Genomic DNA, 26890 nt, shown 5'->3' with positions numbered 1-26890 from the left:
GGTAAAAGTTCATCTTTCTGATAAATGTTCAAGTGTGTGTATATATGCTATTTGTGCATATACCCAGGTGTAAAAAATGTATGCATAAAATATAAGATTAGAATTTTAGATGGCATAGGAAATATCATTTATTATATTATGCTTTTAACTTTTATTCTCCTCACTGTTGTCTTATCTAAGTTTTCAATGAGCATTTTTATGATCTAGAAATAATATACATTAAAATATGAGTTGTTATGAAAAGCACATAGAGTCTCTCATCCATAAGGTAACAATAAAATTCAATTCTTTCTGAACAGACTGTTGTAAAATATTATTGGCCTTACAAACCCAGACCTACGCATCGCCACTCTATTGAATCCAGTTTATGTCGAGATCGTTTGAAAGAGGCAACAACCAAAAAGTCAACAAACAGAAAGACCTATTAAATAGTGGAAATTCAGTCTAGGGAAAGAAGGGAGTTCACTCAAAAGTAGGAAAGTATGCGACCATTAATTATGTTCTCACATAATAATGAACAACTTCTATGTAGCAATTCAATAAAACAAATGTATCCCCAGCCACTTCACTCATGAAGCATTCTTTGCAATAGACACCTACCATTGTCTGAATTAGGCACCAGTTCTTCGCACAGTGTGAATTATCTCTGTAGTGCCTGTAGTTTAATGAGCAAATGAACTCCATTTTGAAGCCCATGTAGTAGTTACCTTACCTCACTCCATTTTGCTACTGAAATTTCAACTCCTCTCTGCCACATCCTGTGGGATGTAGAGCCAACAATGCCTGCGTTTCTTGCTAATTAACAGTAATGAGTAAAATGGCATACTTTTTTCTTGAATACTTCTGTCAGAAAAATGTCCGACCAGCAGGAACTATAATGTAACACTTTCCCCACCCCCCTTTCCCTCCTCATTAACATGCTTAAATACACACACAGTCTATCTTGCCTATGGGTTTAAAAAAAGTTGTTTTAAAGGTCATGTCTTTCAGACCTCAGGAATCAGTGTTAGAGCCTGGAGAAAGGCTAAAAGGGAACTACAGCCTAAATGTTCAAAACCACACTGATGATTTTTATTTCGTTTTCACAAAAAGTCATATAAATTGGCCAAGATATAAGCGCCACTTAAAAATTAACAGACACCTAGAATTCTACTTAAGAAGTGGTTCTTGCTGTGCCGGGGCTCTGCTCTGCATATTTCAGTCCAGTTATGTTAAGAGACTCAGGATTCTCCCATCTGTGTCATGATAAAGGAATCTCTCAACAAAACACCATGAGGACCCATTCTGCTAATTGATATTCAGATCATAGTATCATTTGAGAAAGAGGCTGAGATAGTCTCAGATTTTCCTTTGAGCTAAAAAAGAAAGAAAAAGAAAGAACAGAAAAGAAAAAAAAGAAAAGTAGTTCTGAAGCCACAAAGAAATTATTCAAATACAGGGAATTATGAGTTTTGTGATTTTGGTCAATTTATTTTAAAATGCAATCACATATCTGTGAAATGTGAAATAATAATTCTTTTTTCAATGAAGTATTGATAATATTAAGTAATGTATAGTTTTTTGGCAAAATACTTAAATCGATGTATTGTTCATGATAAGCACTCAGTGCATGCTAAATAGTGTGAGTTATTGTTCTTACTAAGAAAATTAGTGGGTAAGCATAATTTCCGAAGGGGAGTTTGGGTTTTTGGTTTGTTTTTAGTTTAGCTTTACTTAGAGTTGCCTTCAAGCACTTAATATGTGTAAAATTAAAACTCTACATAAACAATAATCTGAAAACTAATTTCACATTCATCATTTAATCAAGTGTTAGACATCCATAAAACTAGAGAAACAATACAAGATGATGACCCTTGTCTGAATTCCTAACCTTGAGAGCTGAGGCAGAAGGACCATGAGTCCTGGCCAGCAGGAGCTCCATAGCAAGAAACTACCAAACAAAAACAGAAAAAAAAATAACTAAAGGGACTAAGATATAGCTCAGAGGTAGAGCACTGCTTAGCGTGGCTTTGACCTCTACTGTGAGGCAGGCGATGATGCCACAGGACTAATGAATATTTCCGTGACAGACCTTGTCACTGAGGCCTCTGTTGGGTGTGTCTGCTTCAGCGGGCTGAAAGTGGAGATCCCAGCTGAGTTTCACTTGCTTGTACCATTATCCTTTGGGAGTCTACCTCACTCTGTGCACAAAGGAGAACAGTGTCGAAGCGAGACACGTAGAATGGAAAATTACCAGTCAGAGTCTGGGAGGCCATTAGGCCTTCTGAAGGAGCTCACCTGTTTCTCCATTCACTTATGGTGCCTTTTCTGCCAGCAACTGTGTGCTATGTACTACACATGATGCTAGTATATGCAAAGTATGAAACTGCATAGTATATAAAACATATAGTATGATATTATGTATATATTAATATAAGATGTTCCCGTTGACATCAAATTAAAGAGCTGGCAGTACATATAAAAATAGTACAATAAACTATATGAAATTAATCTATATATAGAAAAAAATCAATGACCTCTAATAGTGCCAAGAAGGACATGGTTAGTTTTTTCACAAGGGACAAAATAATGCTTTGTTAATATGTACTTTTAAACAACAATTTAAAATTTTAAAATGGATTAGAAAGGCATGCAGGAAATAGATGTGAGAGGAATATTTAAAGAGAAGAATTGGCATGAACAAAAACACTTTAGAATTCCATTTTTACTGTCACCAATGATACAAATATATAATTGTATCCCTCTATTTTTTAATTTAGATGTATCCCATACAAATCAAACCAACTGCTATTTCATCTACTTAACTACAGGATGTTTGAGAAAGCTAGCCAGATAGATTTTTATGTTTCTAATTTACTTGACACAGTGTGAGTTGAAGATATCTGAAACACTCAGCAGTTTCTGCAGTGTTGGTACATTAAAGTTGAAGATGCTTGACTTTATGCATATGCCCTGGATAGACCAAAGGCAGGGTTGTAGGGGTTGGTCTCATTGACGATGGATGACCTTTGATATATTCTCATCTGGGTCATGTCAGGCATCTGGCCATGGAACTTGCTTTACTTCAGGGACTTGTGAGTCAAACTAGGCGAATTTGACCCTGACTTTGTCACTTTATAGATGGGAGATGCATTTCTCTACAACTAAGTGAGAGCTCTAGTTTGTTTTCTTTGGGGGTTTGTAGATGGGTTTAGAGGAGTTTTGATATCATTGATCAGTTTATGATATCACACAAAAAGTCTATTATAGTGTTGATCATTTTGCTGTGATTCTGTGTAAGGGTTTAGTCAAAAACCGCGGCCCACGTGTTCACATTCTGTGCCTGCCACGCCTGTAGAATGGACTACATTCAATAGTTCTAAGATATTTTAAGTCAGAAGTCATGCTTCATTTCATTCTGTATGTTCATAGTTCTGGAAGTTGCTTGGCACATAAGCAGTTAAAATGTGAGATAAAGTCATGTGCAGATGATGTTATGAGCTAGGCAGGTAAACAAGCCCAGGCTGTAACTTTATAAATCTAAACTAAATAGTTTGGATTTAGTAATTTGTAATAAAGGTCTACAGATATCCTTAGAAGCAGGTTAAGAAATAGTTTTATTATCAATATAGACCTCTTTCGGAGATAGTGCACATGACCTCTGCAGTACCAGATACATAGTCTAAGTTGGTAGAACTAAGTCAGGAGGGTTGCTAGAAAACTAAACTTTCCCCACTGATATTGACTGATCGCTTACTGAGTTCAAGGCTCAGACTGGGTTCTGTCACAAAACAGAATCACCACAGTGTTCATTACTGCGCAACACTATCCTGTCCATCATGAACAAATAATCATGAAAGTGTAAAAATGTGTAACAGCATGCTGATGCAGAACTGTGTTCCCAGCTGCTCAGAGACCGAGGCAGGAGGATACCAACTTCAGGCTTCTTAGGCCAACTTAGTGAGACTTGTCTCTTGAAACATAGGTAAACATGAGACAGGACACACCTCAGTGGTAGGGCAAATGGATCGCAGATGCCAGGCCCTTGGTTCAAGCACCACTATTGACAGTGGAAGAAAAGAAAGTGTCTTAAACATTTCCAAAAATGTCCTGGCCCAGAAACTTGTCACATAAACCAGAAAAAAGTATGAGGACAGCAAAAAGAATAATAAGTATGTGTTTGCTGACTGTCTTTCCAGGCATTATCTTTGCTTCATAAAAAAATAAATTACCAAGTATCTTTGTACGAAATCCTGATAAATGGATAATCAATTTTTCCCGTTAAGTAAGCATCGTCAAGCAATGCTCTGCAGGTTACAGGGCAGCCCTTTCTGACCAGCTGTGTTCCTAGGTGCAGCCTTGTAGTGGGAGGGCAGTCCAGCTGGGGAGTTGGGCAGAGTTTCAGATGGAGTGACTAAGCTTGTGCCACTGTTTCATTGTTTGTTCTTACAGAGCCAGAGCCTTGCACTGGGGAAGATGATCAAGCCATAAGTAGTTACGATGCGTTAGCAATAAACTGGGAGCCGGTGACTAAAACACTTACGATTTTGCTTTGCAGCCATCATTTTCCTCTCAGTACAGAGATGGAAGAAAGCAAGGAGTCCACAATAAACACCATAATTTTTTGTATTAACTTTTGAAGATTAACTTTAAGGAGGGAGGGTGTACTTTGGAGAACGAGAGAATAGGTAGAAAGCCATAGGGACAGTTCAACAGAGACCATTAATCTCCAGCAGGAAAAAGTAACAAAAAGAAAGTACAGTCTAAGACTGAAACGTTCAGTACAGTAGTAGGTAGGTGCATGGCCATCTGAAACATGGCTAATGGCATTCAGCACCTAATACTGAAGTGTATTTAATTTCAATTTACTTGAGTATAAATTTTTCATTGATATAGTATTCAATTATGAATAATTTTAAATAATGCTTAGAATAAACAAGTCAGTGAGCCTATATAACTGTAGACTTTATAAAACAAAGAATTTGTGATAAAAACCTTAGATGTTTGAATTGAGAAATGTAGATAATAATTTATATTGGACGTATTTTAAGACAATAATCACTTATGTATAGGTTAAGAGATATTAAAGTTAATTTAATTATCAAAATCAATTTTATCTTTGTTTTCCTTCCTGTATTGTAACTCATAGATAATGTAAAGTTTTATCCATGGCTTATATTATATTTCAATTGGACAGTGCTAGCTGAAATACACTTGGGGACTTGGTAAGAACCTGCCAGGTAGCAAGTGCAAGCACACAGTGAATGAAAAGGTTTTTATCAATGATGTAACACCAGACATTCAGCTGGGGGGATGTTGAGCTTGGTTTCTAATAAGATAAGCTTGAACTGCATTTGATATATCTATGTGGAAATAGGTGAGCAGTGGAAATGTCAGCATGGTCATTAGAGGGGACAGGAGAGCAGCCAGGACTACAGACATGTGCTTCAGAGTGAGAAGTTGAAATGTGACTTCCACAATTCCTAATAAATTTCAAGAATACTTCGATCTATTTTCAAAGACCAATCAGCAGTAATCAGTTAAATTTTTATTTTCTTCACCAAAGCTTAATTTTTGTCTATCAAACTTGTATTTCTCATTTTCAATGGGCAGGGATGCTTATTTAATGGACTAGGTCCAGAGAGAAAATTATTTTTCTTTTTTTTTTGTTTTTTCGTGTCAAGCCAGGAGAGGAGGAGAGGGAGAGAGAGAGAGAGAGAGAGAGAGAGAGAGAGAGAGAGAGAGAGAGAGAGAGAGAGAAAGAGAGAGAGAGAGAGAGGGAGGGAGGAAAGAGAGAGGGAGAGAGAGAGAGAGGGGGGAAGAGCGGAAGGAAGAGTGAGAGGAAAATTATTTTTCTTGATGAGATAAGTCCAACTTTAGACTGTCTACATAGAAACCTAGCTATACGTTCCCTATGGCCGGAGGGCATTCCTCCAGTGGGACTGGTCCACATTGCCAGAAAAGCTATACAAGTTCTTCAGCTGGTTTTGAGGAGACAAAATCCTTCTTGCTATTGATGATAGAGAATCCTCAGTTCTAGCTGGGCGGTTGTGGTTCACACCTTTTATTACTGCTCTGGGAAGGCAGAGGCATGTGGAACATGGAGGGCAGCCTGGTCTACACAGAGGAAGTTCCAGAGCAACCAAGACTACACAGTTATGACAGACTGTCTCCTGAAGAAAGTCCCTAAGGCATGATAAGTTACTTATCACAACCCTATCATGTTGTCTTCATCAAAACAGTTTTCTCAGGTTCTTCAAAATTGTATCTAGTCCCTGTTGTGCAAGATTTTAATTTTGATTATTTTTCCTGTTATTAATAGAAACACTCTCTAGTATATTCACGTAGGTTATTTCTTTTGTATGTTGAAATAAACCATTTAGTCTGTGCAGTAGTGGTGCACATCATTCATCCCAGGCCTTACAAGCAAGGGCAAAATCTTTGAGTTCGAGGCCAGCCTGGTCTACAGAGCAAAATAAACTGATGATACTTGGCATAGCCCATTGCCAGAATCAATCAAATTCTAATGCATAGAATCACCACTTTCTTGTTTCCAGATCTTTGGCAGACCTGTTTACTATGTTGTTTGCAGCATTAAAAAATATGACTACTGTGCATTTTGCTTATGAATTTCAATGCTTTTTGTGCTACAAGAGGCATTTTCCTGATCAGTGTGTAAATGACCTCTTATATACTATGCATTCCTTAAAATAGTTATTAAGCCCCAAGCAGTGACTTCATTTCTTTTCCATCAATCTATATTGTGTTTAGACTTTTTCAAAGCTTGCATCCTTAATAAATGATTTGCATATGTTTTAACAAGGGCTCATCATTTCTTTCTGGAAAACACAGACAGTGTTATAGGAGTGAATGTACTAATACCTTCAGAGCACAGACATTCTGAAATATTACTTCTCATGGTAACCCCATTTTAAAACAGTAACCAAACTGTTTTAAGTTGTCAAATGGAGAAAACAGTTACACAAACTAATCAATCATCTACAACATTAATTACATTTTAGGTGACCCATTGTGTACTGTTTAATTAGCTTAAAGAAATATTTCCTGGAGATGGAGTTCTAAAAAGGATTTTATTACAGAAGAAAAGACAGGGTCTTTAGTAGCTAAAAAAGAATCTAACAAAACAATCTGTTGTGCTGGAGGCTTGGCACAAGAAAATAGTTAAGCAAGTCACCACTGCCTAACCACAGAGCGTTTGAAGCCATTCTGTGAAACAGCTTGAGGCTCGCTACAAAGCAAGCCATCAGGAAGAGAAGCAATCATAGGAAAGGGTAGAATGTGGACCAGATTTTTTTCTAAGAAGTAATATCCTTGGAATGTTACTCTTCTTTTACAGCTATATTCATAATTTTTATCAAACAGATTAGGAAGAGGGAATATTGCAGAGGCAATATGGAAACACAGAGCATAGAAACAGAGACCTTGGTGACTAAGATTCAGTTATTAAACATCCATGAAAAAATAATTTGGAGAACATTTTAAAAAGAGGACAGGAAGACCCCATTCTTTAAAAGTGCATTAGTACCTCACAACAGTCAGAATTGCCAAGATCAAAAACTCAGGTGACAACAGATGCTGGCGAGATGTGGAGAAAGAGGAACACTCCTCCATCATTGGTAATTGCAGGCTGGTACAACCATTCTGGAAATCAGTCTGGAGGTTCCTCAGAAAATTGGACATTGAATTACCTGAGGATCCAGCTATACCACTCCTGGGCATATACCCAAAAGATGCTCCAACATATAACAAAGACACATGCTCTACTATATTCATAGCAGTCTTACTTATAATAGTCAGAAGATAGAAAGATCCCAGATACCCTTCAACAGAGGAATGGATACAGAAAATGTAGTACATCTACACAATGGAGTACTACTCAGCTATCAAAAACAATGACTTCATGAAATTCATAGGCAAATGGATGGAACTAGAAAATATCATCCTGAGTGAGGTAACCCAAGCACAAAAAATCACACATGGTATGCATTCACCAATAAGTGGACATTAGCCCAAAAGCTCAAATTACTCAAGATACAATCCACAGAACACATAAAGCTCAAGAAGAAAGACGACCAAAGTGTGAATACTTCAGTCCTTCTTAAAAGGGGAAACAAAAATATTCATAGAAGGAGATATGGAGAGAAAGTTGGAATAGAGACTGAAGGAATGGCCATTCAGAGCCTCCCCCACCTGGGGATTCAATATATATATCAAAACTAGACAATATTGATGAAGCTAAGAAATGCATGCTGACAGGAGTCTGATACGGCCGTCTCCTGAGTGGCTCAGTCAGAGCGTGACAAATACAGAGGAGAACGTTAGCAGTAAACAGAGAATAGAGAATAGAGTTTCCATTGGAGGAGTTAGAGAAAGGATTGAAGGAGCTGAAGGGACTTGGAACCCCATAAGAACAGCAGTACCAACCAACCAGAGCTCCCAGGGACTAAACTACTACCCAAAGACTATACATGGACAGACTCATGGCTCCAGTTGCATATGTAGCAGAGGATGGCCTTGTTGGACACCAATAGGAGAAGAAGCTCTTGATCTTTCCAAGGCTAGACCTCCCAATGTTGGGGGATGTCAGGGCGGGGAGGCAGAAAAGGAGGGTTGGTAGGGAGGGGGAAGACCCTTATAGAAGAAGGGGGAGAGAATATGGATGAGAAACTGGGAAAAGGAAAAAACAATTGAAATGTAAATAAAAATATCTAATTTTTTTAAAAGTGGGTTAGTACATTTCATTGGATGAGAAAACTGAGAAGGAAAATGTGCAAGATGGACCCAAATAAGGAAACTAAGATCAGAAAGCTGCGTGTGCTTCATTTAATGAGGACTCTCATTCCCTGTGGATAGGTGGGAGTCAGTGGGGGACTGATGTTTCTTCTTATTACTGGAATGATGAGATCAAAGGGACAATTTTAGAAATCAATGATATCAAAAAATTAATTTAGCCAAATAACCAGTATAAGACGTACTAGAAAGGACTCAAAGTGGAGACAGAACAACAATCAAGAAGTAGAGGCAGATGGCAGACATTTAAGCAATAACCATGAACTGAGAAAGTACAGTCTTAGAGCATGTTCTTTAAACTGTACAAGAGTGTCAGAGGAGGGAACAGGCTAGAAGCAAATTTAAAGGAACTGGCACAGCACAGCTAACTACTAGCTGCTTAGAAAAATGAAAAACCAACTACTTTAACTTCTGTAAAAGACACAAGCTTGTAGGAGATGGAGGAAAAGAACATGAACAAAGCCAGGAGTTATGAGTAAGGAATGGATGTTACAGATTTGGAGCATGGCTAAGCAGGTGTGGTGACTTGAATAAAAGTTCATAAACTCATAAATATTTAATATTTGACCCCAAGATTGTGGAACTGTCGGGTAGGTTTGGGAGATATGGCCTTGTTTGTTGAGGTTTCAAAAGGCAGTTAGTGATTGTTCTCTTTATCTGTCTGTCTCCACCTCTGTCTGTCTGTCTCTTTCTCCCAAGCCCGTTCTCTGCCTCATGATTGTTGTCTCAATTTATAAACTCTTCTTTAGTGCCATGCTCATTTGCCTATTGCTATGGTGCAAGCCATTGACTGTCATGAACACAGCTTCTGAACTGTAGCCAAGACCTACTAAACTCTTTCTTTTTATACGTTCCTCTGGTCATGGTGTACCTTTATGGCAATAGATAGGTGAGTAAGAGAGCAGCTAACGGTGTTCACTGCCAAGGACAATAATCTGCTTTCCAGCTCCTGAACCGACAGAGTAGAAGGAAAGAACTGCCATCTGTGAGGTGTAAGTCTCCTCTCTCTCTCTCTTTCTCTCTCTCTCTCTCTCTCTCTCTCTCTCTCTCTCTCTCTCATGCACACACATACACACCACACACACACACACATAGACACACACACAAAGTAACAAAACAAATACAAAACAAAAAATACAAAAAGCAATAAAACAAAAAAAATAAGCCAGAAAATCTTCTCTTTGCCTTATTTTTTTTCAATATTCCCAAAATTTGACAAGGACAGTATGATTGTGTTTATAATGGTAAAGCTTGGCCATTTCCATATTAATGAATCAACTAGTTAGTTAATTAATTAATTAACTGGAGAGTTTTTGCATGGTTTATTTTTTAAATTTTGGTTGACACTCCCAAGGAGAAAAGAGGGAAGGGGAGGGCTGTGCATCCATTATCATGTCCTTCCCCCAGCACAGCCTGGCACCAGCTGTCCTCACAGTCAGTAGAAGTGGGGGCATCAGTTCACACATCTTCCCCAGAGATGGCTGTGTCCTTCATACCTCAACGGCTTGGATGACAAGAAATGTTCAAAGCACAGTGAAAAGCCTTTATTTCAGTTATTCAAATTTTAGTCAAATTTGCTATGTGTACTCTGATTAAGTCCTACAAGAACCAGGAAAACAAAACCCTGCTCAACATGTACTTTATTTGACTTTAAGGGTTGAATTTAAATATTATGTGGCAACATAAAACTCTCATAAAAGAGTGTATCTGTTGGCTAAAAATAGTTTTTCAAACACAACAATATTTCATTTCAAGAAAAGTTGGTGGGGAAAATTATGCTTTCTCATATTTTTATTAGTGTGCCCACATATATAATTATTGCCTATAAAAAGATATTTTTGGATGGAATGTTAGAACAATGAGATTACGTGATCATGGAACATGGATACAGACAGTGATGTGGAAAAGTTAGGCATGAATCATATTGGCAAGTTCTTTAGACACATTTAATATTTCCTCTAAATATGATGCTTTGAGTATACACTAAAAATGCTAATCAAAGGTATATTTGTAAATCAAAATCAATTAAGAGCTTGGCTTCAAAACCCAGCTTCTGCCCCAACAGATCACACAGAAAACTCACTTAAGGCAAAAGTGTACAACAAATCATCAGTGGAACTTAGAATGCTCTTTCATGATCCAAAGATGAAAGTATTTCAAAAAACACTGCTCCCTCACCCTCTCCCCCATCTTCCCTGGTTAGAATAGGGCACCATTAATTCCCACAGAAGGGTCCTCATTCACACTGCCTTCCCTCCATGAACAGAGAGGTGTTAAAAGTAATCTCTAATTAACACCTGTAAAGGGATACCTGCAGGACATTTTCTGAAAGTGACAATAATGGTAAAATCACATGATACATCTGATAAAAACTATATGCTACAACTGACAAAATCAATCTTAGTTAAATATTTTGTTCATTGCTCCTGTGCATATATTTTTTTTCCTTTTTTTTTATTATATACATTTCGAGTGTTATTCCCTTTCCCGGTTTCCGGGCAAACATCCCCCTCCCCCCTCCCCTTCCTTATGGGTGTTCCCCTCCCAACCCTCCCCCCATTGCCGCCCTCCCCCCAACAGTCTAGTTCACTGGGGGATCAGTCTTAGCAGGACCCAGGGCTTCCCCTTCCACTGGTGATCTTACTAGGATATTAATTGCTACCTATGAGGTCAGAGTCCAGGGTCAGTCCATGTATAGTCTTTAGGTAGTGGCTTAGTCCCTGGAAGCTCTGGTTGCTTGGCATTGTTGTACATATGGGGTCTCGAGCCCCTTCAAGCTCTTCCAGTTCTTTCTCTGATTCCTTCAACGGGGGTCCTATTCTCAGTTCAGTGGTTTGCTGCTGGCATTCGCCTCTGTATTTGCTGTATTCTGGCTGTGTCTCTCAGAAGCGATCTACATCCGGCTCCTGTCTGCCTGCACTTCTTTGCTTCATCCATCTTGTCTAATTGGATGGCTATATATGTATGGGCCACATGTGGGGCTGGCTCTGAATGGGTGTTCCTTCAGTCTCTGTTTTAATCTTTGCCTCTCTCTTCCCTGCCAAGGGTATTCTTGTTCCCCTTTTAAAGAAGGAGTGAAGCATTCACATTTTGATCATCCGTCTTGAGTTTCATTTGTTCTAGGCATCTAGGGTAATTCAAGCATTTGGGCTAATAGCCACTTATCAGTGAGTGCATACCATGTATGTCTTTCTGGGATTGGGTTAGCTCACTCAGGATGATATTTTCCAGTTCCAACCATTTGCCTACGAATTTCATAAAGCCGTTGTTTTTGATAGCTGAGTAATATTCCATTGTGTAGATGTATCACATTTTCTGTATCCATTCCTCTGTTGAAGGGCATCTGGGTTCTTTCCAGCTTCTGGCTATTATAAATAAGGCTGCGATGAACATAGTGGAGCACGTGTCTTTTTTATATGTTGGGGCATCTTTTGGGTATATGCCCAAGAGAGGTATAGCTGGATCCTCAGGCAGTTCAATGTCCAATTTTCTAAGGAACCTCCAGACTGTTTTCCAGAATGGTTTTACCAGTCTGCAATCCCACCAACAATGGAGGAGTGTTCCTCTTTCTCCGCATCCTCACCAGCATCTCCTGTCACCTAAGTTTTTGATCTTAGCCATTATCACTGGTGTGAGGTGAAATCTCAGTGCTGTTTTGATTTGCATTTCCCTTATGACTAAAGATGGTGAACATTTCTTTAGGTGTTTCTCAGCCATTCGGCATTCCTCAGCTGTGAATTCTTTGTTTAGCTCTGAACCCCATTTTTTAATAGGGTTATTTGTCTCCCTGCGGTCTAACTTCTTGAGTTCTTTGTATATTTTGGATATAAGGCCTCTATCTGTTGTAGGATTGGTAAAGATCGTTTCCCAATCTGTTGGTTGCCTATTTGTCCTAACCACAGTGTCCTTTGCCTTACAGAAGCTTTGCAGTTTTATGAGATCCCATTTGTCGATTCTTGATCTTAGAGCATAAGCCATTGGTGTTTTGTTCAGGAAATTTTTTCCAGTGCCCATGTGTTCCAGATGCTTCCCTAGTTTTTCTTCTATTAGTTTGAGTGTGTCTGGTTTGATGTGGAGGTCCTTGATCCACTTGGACTTAAGCTTTGTACAGGGTGATAAGCATGGATCAATCTGCATTTTTCTACATGTTGACCTCCAGTTGAACCAGCACCATTTGCTGAAAATGCTATCTTTTTTCCATTGGATGGTTTTGGCTCCTTTGTCAAAAATCAAGTGACCATAGGTGTGTGGGTTCATTTCTGGGTCTTCAATTCTATTCCATTGGTCTATCTGTCTGTCTCTGTACCAATACCATGCAGTTTTTATCACTATTGCTCTGTAATACTGCTTGAGTTCAGGGATAGTGATTCCCCCTGAAGTCCTTTTATTGTTGAGGATAGTTTTAGCTATCCTGGGTTTTTTGTTATTCCAGATGAATTTACAAATTGTTCTGTCTAACTCTTTGAAGAATTGGATTGATATTTTGATGGGGATTGCATTGAATCTGTAGATTGCTTTTGGTAAAATGGCCATTTTTACTATATTAATCCTGCCAATCCATGAGCATGGGAGATCTTTCCATCTTCTGAGGTCTTCTTCAATTTCTTTCTTCAGTGTCTTGAAGTTCTTATTGTACAGATCTTTTACTTGCTTGGTTAAAGTCACACCGAGGTACTTTATATTATTTGGGTCTATTATGAAGGGGTCATTTCCCTAATTTCTTTCTTGGCTTGTTTCTCTTTTGTGTAGAGGAAGGCTACTGATTTATTTGAGTTAATTTTATACCCAGCCACTTTGCTGAAGTTGTTTATCAGCTTTAGTAGTTCTCTGGTGGAACTTTTGGGATCACTTAAATAAACTATCATATCATCTGCAAATAGTGATATTTTGACTTCTTCTTTTCCGATCTGTATCCCCTTGACCTCCTTTTGTTGTCTGATTGCTCTGGCTAGAACTTCAAGAACTATATTGAATAAGTAGGGAGAGAGTGGGCAGCCTTGTCTAGTCCCTGATTTTAGTGGGATTGCTTCAAGTTTCTCTCCATTTAGTTTAATGTTAGCAACTGGTTTGCTGTATATGGCTTTTACTATGTTTAGGTATGGGCCTTGAATTCCTATTCTTTCCAGGACTTTTATCATGAAGGGATGTTGAATTTTGTCAAATGCTTTCTCAGCATCTATTGAAATGATCATGTGGTTTTGTTCTTTCAGTTTGTTTATATAATGGATCACATTGATGGTTTTCCGTATATTAAACCATCCCTGCATGCCTGGGATGAAGCCTACTAGATCATGGTGGATGATTGTTTTGATGTGCTCTTGGATTCGGTTTGCCAGAATTTTATTGAGTATTTTTGCGTCGATATTCATAAGAGAAATTGGTCTGAAGTTCTCTTTCTTTGTTGGGTCTTTGTGTGGTTTAGGTATAAGAGTAATGTGGCTTCATAGAAGGAATTCGGGAGTGATCCATCTGTTTCAATTTTGTGGAATAGTTTGGATAATATTGGTATGAGGTCTTCTATGAAGGTTTGATAGAATTCTGCACTAAACCCGTCTGGACCTGGGCTCTTTTTGGTTGGGAGACCTTTAATGACTGCTTCTATTTCCTTAGGAGTTATGGGGTTGTTTAACTGGTTTATCTGTTCCTGATTTAACTTCGGTACCTGGTATCTGTGCATATATTTTTAATGGACTAAAAGCCCCCAGTGTCAGTCACCGAAATGTTTATAGTAAAAAATTTCAGAAGACACTTTATATTTTTATCTTAAGAAACCTATGCTTTATCTATCACATATACATGTAATATCTAATTAATGTTACCCTTTTCATATCTACTACATGTGAAATAAACATGAGGTAATTTAGATGTTCAATAAACTCTAGGGTAGAGGCTTGCAAAGTTATATGTTTTCATTAATCATTATCATTATTATAAGGAACATTCCATAACAGAAAGTCAGAGAAAAATATGAACTAACTAAAGAATCTTTAATGATAAAGTAAGGTTTATATAATGAATAGAATAATTTTGAAGGTAAGCTAAATGATTGAACAAAAAATTTCACCATATGCCTTCTTAAAACAACAAACGATTCTGCATCAAATATTTATAAATTGGCATCAATTAAATTAAACTTGCTATAAAATAATGATCAATTATGTCCTTTTTCTATGTTGTCAACAGGAAGCTAGATGATGTCCTCAGAGTTCTATGGAAACTAAATTTTGTCTATAAGTACTTTTTTGACTACTAAAAAGTTAAAGACTTACTCTTAGCTTGTGACTCAGTATTTTCAATGTTTAATTAATGTAATTATTCTGTCATAAAATCTTAATAGCTTTTTCCTCCAAATCTTCACCATTCCTCATTTCCTCATAAGCTCTTACAATCAATAATCCACCTGGCTTTGAACTCTTCATTGATGGCATTTATATTAATAAAAGAAGATCAATCTATCAAAATTAGGACACTGGATTCAAAGTGAACTTTTCCCAAGTTGTTCTATTTTTTAAGGTTCACAGTTAATCAAAATTTAAATGTGATTACATCTTCCAATGAAATCAAACTTGATAACTCTGAAAAAGATAAGCCACACCAAATATTCAAATCTTCTCTGAAATTACATGTCAATCAGACTTTTAGAGCTAGCTAATTGAAACAGCATTATACATTTTTAGCAAGAATGGAGCATCTTTTAATGATGCAATCAACCTTCCTGTTTATTGCCTCTCTCTATCAATTAAAGACAGAGCAAGATTCTTAGATGAGATCCATACAGAGTTTATACACTGCTGACTTAGAAAGCTCACATAAAACATCCTGCCCATACAGTGGGTAATCAAAATTCTAACGTACATACATAGAAACATGAACATTATATTTACAATGTGTGTATATATAAGGTATGTGTATATATAATGTATGTGTATATATAAAGTATGTGTATATATATCAGATATGTATATATGACACATCACATGTTATACGAGTAAGTTTAAATCTGTGATATTTTTATGAAAACAAACAAAAGTAATATTCTAAAATTCTACATGTTGCTTTAAATTTAAATTTCTGATCCTGAAAAAAACCCACAGAACTTATTTAAAAAACGAGTATAAATTTGACAGTTGTACTAATAAGCAGCTAAATCAATTCTTTAGTGTTATTAATATTAACCGTAGTTGCCAAGCATGCTGGCTCTAATGCCAGTTACTAGGAGGCAGAGGTAGGACAACCAATTCAAGGACAATTTGTCCCAAAAGCCATACCTCCTGCCATGCTTCACACAGTGAGTAAAAGCAAAGCCTCCATCATCGCATGTCTCTTCTCAGATGACTTCTCTTCACTTTCTGATTTCCCCCTTACCTTGTTTTCCCACCTTCCTGATTGTAAGTTTTCTCCTTACGTTTTTCTGTTCTATCAGTTCATGAATCCATTTACAAAAGGGATTAAGAGCTACATCTCTGTACTAAAACCAACGGAACAGGCAAACCAAACCCAAACCCAACGATTCAGGTAATGTCAACTGCATGTGACTCATGTCCAAATAAAAGGATTTTGAGTGCTAATGGATGAACATGTGCAGACGATGGATGGAGAGAAGATACTAGGTAAGGCTGACTTCAACTGTGTTGGGAATCCCAGGAAACTAATATCCATAACCCAAATGAGGACAAACTCTCAGGGGAAGGAAAGTTTGAAAAATTCTAAGCCAAGTAAAAGATTATGTAGTAAAAGATAAACACTGAATCCAAAATAAATGGCAAGGCAAGGCTGACAGGAGGTCTGTGAGGAAAGGAAGCAAAGACATCTGTGGCCAGGAGAGGAGCCATGCAGGACACATACTGGCTGCATACATGGAAATTGTCAATTATTTACTTTAAAGAAGCTTAAACTTACAGTTGGTCAGAGTTTAAACAAAATGGTTAACACACTAAACCAATCCCTTTGTCCATAAAATAAACATCAGTAGTTTGGGTAATCCAATAACAGCCCCTTACCACTTCACAGTGATCATTACAGAGTCTTTCTCAGGCTAAAAGTGTAATTGGCTGCAGATCAATAAGTAATTTCTCTTAGAAGGACAAAGGTTTTGTTTTCTTTCATATATATATTATCAGAGCCCTTAAATCAGAGCTGAGCAAATATATTTTGAAAGTCAAAATTACTCTGAGCAGCAAGATTCCTTACTGCCCTGTGAAGTTTATCTCAACTGATCATTTATTTATGATGCTATAAAAATCCAAATGTTTTCAATTTTGATTGTTAGGTATTTGCTGAAAGGCAGCTGAAATTACTTTCTGAGGGTTGCCATTTTATGACAAGTGCATGGAAATTTACAATGGTTCAATAATGGTTTGCTGAGGTGTTATTTTCTGTTTATTTTTCCCCCTAAGATTAGCAATGCATTCAGCTCTTGTGGTCAATGTGAACCCTTACCTGACTTACTGAAAATTCTGGAAATCTAACATGAAAATAAGATTAAGGAAAAAGCTAATATAATCTTCCAGAATTAAAACCTTGTCAATCTGTGATGATGTAGTATAATGACTGGTGGTTTTCCTAATTACTTAGGACTGATGTGTAGAGCCAGTTTCTATGAAGAAAGAAAATGTTTGAGGACTTAGCACTTGGGTGAAGACCGAACAAGGAGAGGCAAACATAAACAAAGTGAGCAGCTTTCCATGATCAAGTGACTGAGACCATTGTACTCAAGTATAGAAGGAGGCTGTGGAGAATCAACTGCATCTGCAACTTCAAGAGGAGTTTCCTCTAGGTGAAGCACAATCCCCTTAGATATTTTGTCTGCTGGGTTGTTTTCAATGTTGCTGGGGATGGACCCTGTCTCTTGCTCATATTACACAAGCCCTGTACCACTGATGTACATACCCAGATCTAGAGTTCCTTAGCTGTCATATTTTCCTGTTTGTGACTTTGCAAAACAGAAAAATACTTCTATTCCTTAGAGGTTAAACTATGTGTGTCTTCTTCCTTAATTATACAGAGAACTGCAGAAATGAAGAATTACAACTGCACTTGGTAATTCCTTAAAAGTAGGATTAAAAAGGAGAGTCTGAGCTATAAAACACATTATGGAAGCTAGGGAGAAAACCTTTCATAAGTGATTATTCACCTTTTACTATGTGCTGGCTGAGTCTCTATGTGAAGTTCAGTGGGGCTGAGACAGAAAAAGATAGTTTTTTCAGAACTTTCCTGACAGTTATCAAAGCTAGTACAAAATGACCCAGAAACAATCATGTTACCATTTTCATGTCCCCAACTTCAGTCCTCACATCTTTCAAGTTTCCTTCCCTCATTCCTCCCACACCATATAACTTTAGACAATTTCTACTCTGGCAAGACAAGAGGTAAGAACACTGAATCCAGATCTTTAGATGCCACCAATACTGCAACCCCTGCTTCAGCCAGATGGTACAGCGCTACTGAGCAGTAACTTACTTTATTAACTTGGAACATCTGCCTAGATAGGAAACTCACTCCAGAATGTCTTTGCAAGCACAAAATTGACATGATTTCAGATTCAAAAATAAAGATAACTCTCTTCTTATGAATTATATGCTAGCAATAACAGTAGTGCGGTCACTTATTACCTCTATCCCATATTCATATTGCATTTGGAAAAAAAGCCAAAGGGGGAATATATATGTATATATATAAAACATATATACGGTTAATAGTGAAGAGCAAATGCTCAGCCTATTGGTTATTGAAAAGTACTTACTATGTGCAGCTCAAGGTAGTCACCCAGGCCTGAGGAACTGTCCACACGCACCAACACTGCTTCCTTCTGAACAGTGCTAAACCCGATGGCCAGCCTGTCTGCTCGTGTACTGGGTCGGTCATTAGGAGGCCACTTATATGTAATTTGTCCACCACCTTTGCTAAAGATATACGTCGTCCCAGCTGTAAAACAAAATACACATGCCATTAGTATCAATATACTAAGTCTATGTTTCCCGATGTCATGTTGATATAGCAATAAAACATTGGCATTACGCACAGAGTTATGGCAAAGTAAATAATAGATTTCAACAAAACTTGCACAAGAAAGAGGAAGAGTTGTAACAAAAACAGTGATGTCACTCAGTTTTTAATGTACTCATTAAATCCTCCAGCAGGTGTTGCAGAAGAAATTGTAGATTTCAACTTTCTCAATTGAGTTGGACAAGCATAGAATGTAATGAACTTTCATTTTTCCTGTCAGTTTTTAGAAGGAAACATTGACTGAAGGCTTTAGAAGGCAGCAGAAACACATATCAACTTGTTTGTGAAACAAGGTTGTACGTAGATGTGACAGGGTCATAGAGAACAGGGGAAAGAACTGCAGTAAACAGACCATAAATCAAAGTTTGATGGGAACAGGGTTTTCTTACATATTACACAAGATAAATTATGAATTAATACCCATATAGCCCAGAAATCATATCAACAAATACATGTAACAGATACCATCCATTGGAGTCAGTTCTTACTTGACATGTGGTGTCTATCTGTGAGACAAGACAGCATCCTAGAGAGTCCCTCACCACTCACTTCTTTCAGGTAAATACTGGTTTACAGCACGGAGAATAATGCTATGGTCTCAGTCATGAGTGTTAGGATTGTACCATAGGATGAGATACCAGCATTATCCCGTGTTTGAAAGCAGTAGAGTACCACAATGCTGAATTGTGAGCATCTCACATTGAAACTAAGGAATCACTTGAAGAAGAAGATTAGGAAGATATTTTTGACAGAAAACGTATAAGAGGATAAAGGGGCTAAAGGGAAGGCTCGGTGGTTACTAGCAAATGCTGTTCTCATGGCAGACCAAGGTTATATTCCTAGAACCCACATGATGGCTCACAATCATCTATAACTCCAGGTTCAGAGAGAATTCAATGCCCTCTTCTGACTTCTGCAAGCACCCGTCATGTATGGGGAAGATATTCATACATACAGGCAAAATATCCCTATATTAAATAAAATGAATAATCAGAGATGGAGAGAAATAAGAGAGGCAGAGAGAGAGAGAGAGAGAGAGAGAGAGAGAGAGAGAGAGAGAGAGAGAGAGAAGGAGAGAAGAAGAGAAGGAGGGGAAGGGGAGGGGGAGGGAGGGAGGGAGAGAGAGCGAATAGAAGTAGATCTGAATGTAGCAGTCTATATTTCCAGACTATATTACTAGAGACACTAAACATAAATTTACAAGTTCAAAGCTGGCCTGGACCACAGACTGAATTCATACCCAGCCCTGACAGCATAGTGAGACCGGGTCTTAAAATAAAAGGGCTAAGGAAGTTCATAGATAGCTTTCGCCAGGCAAATGCAAAGCAATATGTTCATTAACCAATGAGAAAGAAGAGAATGGAGGAAGGGAAGAGAAGGGAGGGAAAGGGAATGTCCATTAGATGGGGTTGGAATTTGAAGCATCTCTGATTAGCTCATGGGTTTGGATATTTGGTCCCCAGGTGGTGGCACCTTTTTGAAAGGTTATAGAACCTTCTAAGGTAGAATTTGAGAGAAGTGAATCACTAGTTTTGGGCCCTCCGATCTCACAGCCGACTTCCACTTACTGTCTGGCCTCTGCTTCTAGACCCAGTGTAGACACAATGTCAAAAGCTGCTTGAGACCTGTGCAGACCTTCCCTGCTGCTGTGGTCTCTATCGTCAGTCACACTGAACTTTACACCCTTCCTTCCTTCAGTCGCCCTTGTAGGGTGCTCTGTTACAGCAGTGAGAAAACTGTTAAGATGTTTTTTATGTTCCATGTTCCCAGAAGCCTCTTCATCCTACTATTACTAAGAAAGTACTCTTTGTACATTTTAATTTTTTCTGGCTTGCTATTTGCCATTTTTAAAAATTATTAATGAGTTTTTTTAATGAGTTTTTAACTGTTTCTGTGAAGAGTGTCAATAAAATGGAATGCATGTGAAGGGGCTCTAGCAGGAATGCTCTGAACTACAGATACTCTTTAACAGAAGCAAACCTGACTGGAAAGTCTCATCTTCTCTTTGGGAATTATCCACATGAAGGAGCCATGTTGCAAATAACATTAGGTTCCATTGACTGGTGCATCTCAATCTGTATTTACCCACCTACATATCGGTGCATTTACTCACTATAATTGTTACATTTTGAGATGAGATTTCATTCAGGATGGCTGCAAATTCCTGCCACTGCCCCCTATTTTCAGGACTGTAGCCTGAGCTTGAATCTGAACTGAATCTGAACTGGCTGAATATGAACTCTCAAAAGTAACTTTTGTGCCTATTTCATTATCCCTTGGATATAGGATAAGTATCCTGTGTTGTATTTGAGGAGGTTCAGTTATAAGAGTTCACTGATAGTTAACATTTTGTTAGGGCAAAGCTTTAAACCATGACTTCTAGACTCCTGCCCCAGGATGTGTGGTTTTATTACACTATTGTTTCTATTACACCAAAACACCCTGGGAAAAGTTGACTGTACATTTCAGTCTATCACATCAAAACTAGCTATCATATGTTAGTATTTCTCATGATTAGTGACCTGGTCACCTTACGATCTGTACTTTTCCTCCTCTCACACAATGCTTGAACACATAGACACATGGTGAGGTTGCTTCTCAAAGTTCTCTATAAACAATTATAAAGGCTTCATTATTGGCCTGAAAGTGTTTATCTTACTGCTTATAGCTTTGGTGGAATAATTATAATGTAGACATAATTTTTCAGGATTTGAATTAACGATGTCTTCCCAGTGAGACCTGGACACTAGCATTGTACCCACGCCTGTGTGTGGTGGTGGAGAACTAACACCAACAGATTACTCACTGATCGTTCTTACATATGGCAACTTTATGATTCTTTAGGTTCACTAAAAGAGACATGATGATTCTGTCACGATTCTCTTTGTCTGCAGGTTTATCTAAGTGCTGCTCTCTTCATTGTGTCTACTATTACCCTGTATATATACCACAGTCACTATACTGAGTGCAACTCAACAGCACAGTTTCATACTAAAGAAAAGAATTAGCCGTCTACTCACTCATACATGCTGACTTCTCTTACAAAATTGTACTTTGTATCAAAGTATTAAAAATCTTTTATATTCTTAAATCCCTCCTTCCACACAGCTAGAAAAATGATCCTCATAATAAAAGACATTAGAATATTGGGTTGAAATCCCAAACTCTAATTCACTAACTACATGTCTTTGTCAATTACAAAGATGGCATGTTTGCTCCACCAGAACGTAGAAATGGTCAATATAAACTCTAGCTAGGGTGGACCTCATTTCAAATTCCAGCTGTGTCATATAATGCTCACATGGCTCTGAGCTAAGGACTTATTCTATATTTAAGAATATAGGACTTCTTTTGGAAAGATGAGACCAGCAACACTGCTTTCTAGAACTTATATAGGTATATGAGTGCATGCACAGAAGCAGCTAGGAAGCCCTCATTCTAGCCTATGGAGAGTGTTCAGGGTAGATTTTGTGTGTGTGTGTGTGTGTGTGTGTGTGTGTGTGTGTGTGTGTGTGTGTATGTGTGTGTGCGTGTGTTTTGTATGTGTGTATGTGTGTGTGTTTTGTATGTATGTGTATGTGCATGCACGTGTGTGTGTGTGTGTGTGTGTGTGTGCGTGTGTTCATGATTGCATGTGCATACCCAAGGATCAAGAAAGAATAAACAATAACACTGCAACAGTACTGGCTTATTTTACTATTAGCACTTTGAGAAATTTTGGATTTCAAATTTATTTTCAAACCAATTATCTTTTAATAACAGACTTTATGCATCACAATTTTTACTTATCATCCTGTATTTCCTTCCTTGGGTTAGCACTGTTCTTCTCATAAATCTATTCTATTATTGCTATTTACTTTCACTATTAGTAGACTATAGAAGTTATGTTAAATTACATCACATGGGAGTTTTTGAGAGACACAAAATATTCACCCAGCACCATAAATCACCTAGCAAGGCTGTGTGGTGTGTGTGTGTGTGTGTGTGTGTGTGTGTGTGTGTGTGTGTGTGTACTTCATTTGATCGTTACATAAATTACATCTATGAAAAAAGAACTAGAACCTATCTTTTAAAAATGTTTGCTCTTACATTAGCATGTGCTATTGTTGTAGGTGTGATTTCAGATAGATAGGAGCATAAGTTAATTGCAGCTCTAAGCTTTATATCAGTGTGGAGGGGTATGGAGCCATGTGCTTCCTTGTCCACTTAGACATGTTTCTAGGTGCCAAGGATTGATATATCAGTGAGTGAGGACAAATTGACCTTGGCATCCATCACCACACTAAAGCATGTGGACCACTCAAACCTAAAGTGGATTTTACCAATCTCTGCACTTAATGCCTTTCGGTGGTCTTTATTACTCGCCCTAAATTTATTAACAAAGCTGGTGCCATCAGGTTCACATTCTAAAATGTCAACGGAGTTATGCCGCAATAAGTGCGTGCAAATACTATACATGGGTTCCAATTTTTGTTTGCATTGTCTGTAGTGTTATAGCAAGAAACATTCGCAGCTTTTAATGAACACAACTGTGCACATGAAGAACATAATCTTGCTGCCTATTCTCTTATCAGCTGTCCCCTCCCAAAGTACTCCCATCTCAAACTCACTTTATTTCACCAAGACTCATATATTCCCCCAAATATCTTGAAACTCCCTGACAAGGAAATCCAGTTACTGTGCACAGGACTGTGTGGTTATTCGTTGCTCCAGATGCTTGCTACACACACAATAATGTAATTAAGTTCTGAAAAGATTAGCTTCTAACTCATAAGAACATAAATAAAAGATTGTTTTTGAAGGCCTATGAAACTTCAAATGTCATCCTGTAACCAACATGAAACATTCAGGCCATTATGTTTCAATTAAATGTAACAGCAATATAGTATTTTATCCAGAGAAAGTTGCCAGTATGTCAGACGAAAATTAAAACAATTATAAATGACAGCTTTTATTCTTCCTATCAGCATGTTATATGTCACTTTTAATTCAATCTTTTGAGCATTTTAATGTAAGGACATATTCTGTGAAGTGAAGGACATAGAAAGAAAAATTAATAAAAATCACCATAGATTACAAAATCTAATAACTGTAAAATAAGTAAATTGTGAAGCCTACAACAATATTATTATCAACAACACCTAATTATAGATCAGTCTTTGTCTACATAAATGTGAAAGCATTTGTGTTCACTGAATTATCTCATGAAATTAAAACACTATTGGATCAATGTTTAATTTTTTAGGAAAAAATATACAAGATTACATTACACTAATGTAATAGATTAAAAGGTTTAAGGTAGACTTAGAACAATGGACAAACTCAACCCATGTACATAAAAAGACTAGAGATAAAAGAGAATAAGTATGGTTTTAATAAAGATCAAGAAAGACCCAAGTAAGAAATTGTTAGTTCATTGTTATCTCTAGACTATTGATCAAAGTAAATATAAACAATTCCCTAATAATAAGAGTCCTATCGAGGAAGCTCAGTGCGATATTCAGGATGGGCAGAAAGTTAAGTCTGATATAAATGGACAATTGTGTGTTCTATCAGAACCTTAAATTCTTAAAACTAAAGAAAAATCACTGGACTTAAAAAATAACTTGTTGAATTTTATTAAATTGAATGCTAACTGTGAAAGCTAAGGAGAACTTTGCCCATGCATTGGAATTCCTTGAGTGGTGCTGGAGAATGAGTGTAGACACACATCCCAAATGCAAATCAGGGACCTGGTCATAAAAACAGAGATAGGAATGCAAAGAGTCAGCCTTAGCAAGCTTCAGCTCCATCCTACCAAGACACTGTTTCCAAATAAAAATAATGTGTGCTTACTCAGTAAGAAGTTCCATCAAATAAATCTATCAAGAAAATGTCATGGCACAAAGCTATTGTGGCTTCTCTGAAGCCTGAAGTCATTTCTCTCAGATAATTCAAATAGTAATTATACATTTCAACAAGATCATAAAGAAACTTGCCTTTGCTATTGACCTAAAACATTTAATTAATAAAAATATCTTCAATATGCAGCAGTGTGGGGTGGGGAACAGGGAAATGTCCCAGAAACCCTCTGAGCTGCCAGAGACTAAGTGACCAACCAAAGAGCATACATGAGCCAGTATGTGACTCTCACTACAGATGTAACAGAGGACTGCCTTATCTGGCCTCAGTGGAAAGGGATGGTCTTGTAGAGTCTTGATGCCTTAGAGGCAAAGGGGAAGAGAAGTGGGGTAGGAAATTCATGGGGGCAACATTTGAAGTGTAAATAAATAAAATAATAAAAATTAAAATTACTTTCTAATAAGTATTCTATGTGTTTGAATTGGCTGTCACAATATACTATGCCTTTGAAAGAAGAATATGTTCACAAATGTAGCATCCATACATTTTATAATTTGACATTGATGAATACTCATGTCCATGATGCAAGTGTATTCCTCTGTGATACCTAAAATGTTATTTTAGGTATAAATAGATCCATAGATTTCTATTATGTATAACCTTGGCATGTATTCAGGAAAGCCACACAGAACTTCATTGTCTGTGCTATTAGTCATGGATATCTCTAAAGTTTCAATGAGATCAGTAAGGTTCAAGTTTACTAGACCTAACAGGTGCTCCACTGTAAAATCTAGACATTTCGAAAAGAAGACATAATTGGTGTTCACTTGTATTCTATAAAGCCAAGACTACCCTATTGATAACTCATGCCAATTGAATTCATGTGAACAGTTACTTCGTTCTCTTCTGTATTACAAGGGAATTGATTTAAGTAAATGAAACCATCTGTTTTGGGATACAAAACAGTGCCTTGAAAAAGAGATGATGGTCAAACCTCAGTTAAGGGCTTCTTTATAACTGAGACACAAATAACAATTATATGTGTGCATACATATGTACATATGTATTCTCAAATTAAAGTTGGATGTATTGTTAAACATTCAAGCCAGTATGTAATATTTTAGAAAATAACATATCCTTTCTGTGCTTATGCACACTGAAGATTGAGTATGAGCCTCAACTATGCTAGACCTCACACTGGGCAGGGCTCTCATGCTGACCAGGGCTTTCACACTGGACTATATTCCCAGTCTTAGTTTCACATTGTATTTTGAGTCCCAGTCACACTCAGTTGTTCATGCAGTCTTGAACTCACTCTGTAGACTACCCTGGCCTTGAACCTGTGATCTTGCTCTCTTAGTTTCCTGTGTAGTTAGGATTATTACCAAGCCTACAGCAACCATTTTTTTCTTTTAAAAGCACTAGCTGTTTTCTTCTTGAACATGTTATTGAGGCGATATCCCCTCTAGGAATACTTGTATTCTAGAGTTTGAACTTCTAAGTGAGACAAACTTTTGCCAAGATCGAATTCAAAGTCTATGAACTGTTTTAAGTGTCTTGGTCATAGCTATGTGACTGAGAATAAAAACAAGAAAGTAGTAGACTTTCTGCTAGTCAGATCAGGAAATCTCATAAAGGGATCTACAACTAAAAGCAAGTCAAGGAAAGTAATTGTAAAGCCAATAACCTTGGGAACATTGAATACTTAGGTCTTCTTTTCTGAAACTAGGCTCCCTCAAGCAGGTAGTGAACTTTATAAAAATGTCTCTGGCAGGTATTTCAGTAATTGATTTGCATTAAAGCTATAAAGCCACATGAAGAGGGAGAGAAGAAACCACACCATCAAGTATCTGATTCTTAAAAACATTAACTAAAGCTTGAGAGATGTCTCAGAGGTTAAGAACATGGGATGCTCTTTCAGAGGTCCTGAGTTCAATTTCCAACAACCACATGGTGTCTCTAACCATCTACAATAGGACCGGGTACCCTCTTCTGGCCTTCAAGCATACATACAGGCAGAACATTGTACACCTATTAAACAAATATATCTTGGGTTGGGGATTTAGCTCAGTGGTAGAGCGCTTGCCTAGGAAGCGCAAGGCCCTGGGTTCGGTCCCCAGCTCCGGGGGAAAAAAAAAAAAGAACCAAAGGAAAAAAACAAATATATCTTAAAGAAACATTAACTAAATTGTGCAAACTCATACTACTTTCTTAAAAATGAAATCACCAAACATTATCTTTTGAAGAGTAACAC

The 26890-nt window shown here is 37.5% G+C and overlaps 1 protein-coding gene across 49 annotated transcripts in view; it reads right to left on the bottom strand.

Annotated features, from left to right (window-relative positions):
• Nucleotides 1-26890, bottom strand: part of Nrxn1 (neurexin 1) — a 1143874-nt gene that overhangs the window by 305478 nt on the left and 811506 nt on the right. For all 49 annotated transcript variants that reach the window (NM_021767.4, NM_001434104.1, NM_001434105.1 and 46 more), the window contains 1 exon segment: nucleotides 18533-18714. In NM_021767.4, coding sequence (NP_068535.3) covers nucleotides 18533-18714 — 182 coding nt within the window.

This window comes from Rattus norvegicus, chromosome 6, assembly GCF_021556685.1.
Source record: "Rattus norvegicus strain SHRSP/BbbUtx chromosome 6, alternate assembly SHRSP_T2T, whole genome shotgun sequence".
NCBI lineage: Eukaryota > Metazoa > Chordata > Mammalia > Rodentia > Muridae > Rattus > Rattus norvegicus.
The sequence above is the reverse complement of the archived record's forward strand: the minus strand, read 5'-3'. Positions and strand labels throughout refer to the sequence as shown.